The 1412-nt window shown below is 43.6% G+C and overlaps 1 protein-coding gene across 1 annotated transcript in view; it reads right to left on the bottom strand.

The window, feature by feature from the left end:
* The window catches only part of LOC102680654, a gene marked incomplete at its 3' end in the record, with an annotated part of 40770 nt that overhangs the window by 344 nt on the left and 39014 nt on the right, over positions 1-1412 (bottom strand). The window contains 1 exon segment of the mRNA XM_031509743.1: positions 1-352. This exon segment is cut by the window's left edge and continues 1 nt beyond it. Within this exon segment, the coding sequence (XP_031365603.1) occupies positions 1-352 (352 nt within the window).

Below are 1412 nucleotides of genomic sequence, written 5' to 3'. Positions count from 1 at the left end.
CCGTAGATCGACTCCTCGAGCTTGGAACCAGGGCCGGCCGACCCGCTTCCCTGTAGTAATTTCGCGTCCTCGTGGATCGTTGGTATCGCCACTTTCTCCTCCCTCTCCGCCTCCGCATCTTTGCCGACCTCGTCTCGTACGGTTTCTTTTCCGCTCGAGTTGTTGTTGGACGGATCAACGGCCTCGTTTCCAATCGATTCCGAGTTCCTAGATCCTATTTTGTTCGGGATCGTTTCGTTCCTCGCCGATATCGTGGCATCATCGATAGTCTCGGTGGATAGTTTCTCCGAGCTGAACGGGAGATCTTCCGTCGTGTTTGCGGCGATCGTGGTGAAGAGCAGCAGGAGAACACCTGAAACGTACGCGAAATGATATATAATATTTGGGAAATATTTTTAAACAAAGAGGAGGGGGAAAAAAATTGAGCGGAGATAAGTGGAGGCGATTCGAAATATCTTTTAAGTTGCCATCTTTTTTACTTTCGATAGATGCGATATCAGAATATTTTCTTCTGTTGGTATTCCATTTTTCCAACATTCCATATTCGCCTTATCGAACAGGATTGCGTAAATGAAAAATCATGTAATGCATTTGCATGCTGCGCGTACAACTGTAATTACATTCGCGTTTATAGGTTACCGTACCCGGATTAAACGGGATAAAGAGGAATTAGAATAAAACGATAACGAATCGAACGAGACTGGAAGGGGAGGATAAGGATTTTATGTACGTAAACATTTTCACGTATATTTTTTAATATATTTTCCAGCGATTAATAAGCGTCGGTATTTCTGAACAAAACCCTCTTGTCCTTCTATTAAATAATTTTCGCGAGTTATTTCAAGAAAAGCACGCATTATATACTTTCTCATCATCAATTTTACGAACATCTTTACAAATATCGATCTCATCTTATATATATTTACGCTTATTTATATTATTTTCAATAACGATTTATTGACTCCTCCCTCTCCTTATTGTATTCGTTTCGAGATGAAGTGAAAAAAAAAAAGAATTTCCATAAATAGCAAGCAACAAGTCGACTCCCGTTTCGATCGTTTCATAAATCTCTGAATGAACGCCTAACCCTTCTCGACAACGCAAACCGCTACATTATTCGGAAAACCCGTGACGAGTCGCTGATTGTTCGATCGTTAAACCGTGAACAGTGTGGCCGAGGATCGCGATACGAGGGGCCACGTGCGAACACCCGACCGGGAGGAACGGATATATTGACAACGGTGACTGGTTTCTCACAGCCGGGATGAAATAAAAACGTCGGCGTGCCGTGGTCGATCCTTTTAATGGGTCTAGAAACCGGTTGGTCGGGAATTACTCAGCCAGGAATCGAGAACCGATTTATGGATTCCGTCGTGTCGCAGTTGCAGTACCTCGACGCGTACCGCGTTGCG

Source organism: Apis dorsata, unplaced genomic scaffold (genome assembly GCF_000469605.1).
Source record: "Apis dorsata unplaced genomic scaffold, Apis dorsata 1.3 scaffold_172, whole genome shotgun sequence".
Classification (NCBI taxonomy): Eukaryota; Metazoa; Arthropoda; class Insecta; order Hymenoptera; family Apidae; genus Apis; species Apis dorsata.
This window is presented reverse-complemented; position numbering and strand designations above follow the sequence as displayed.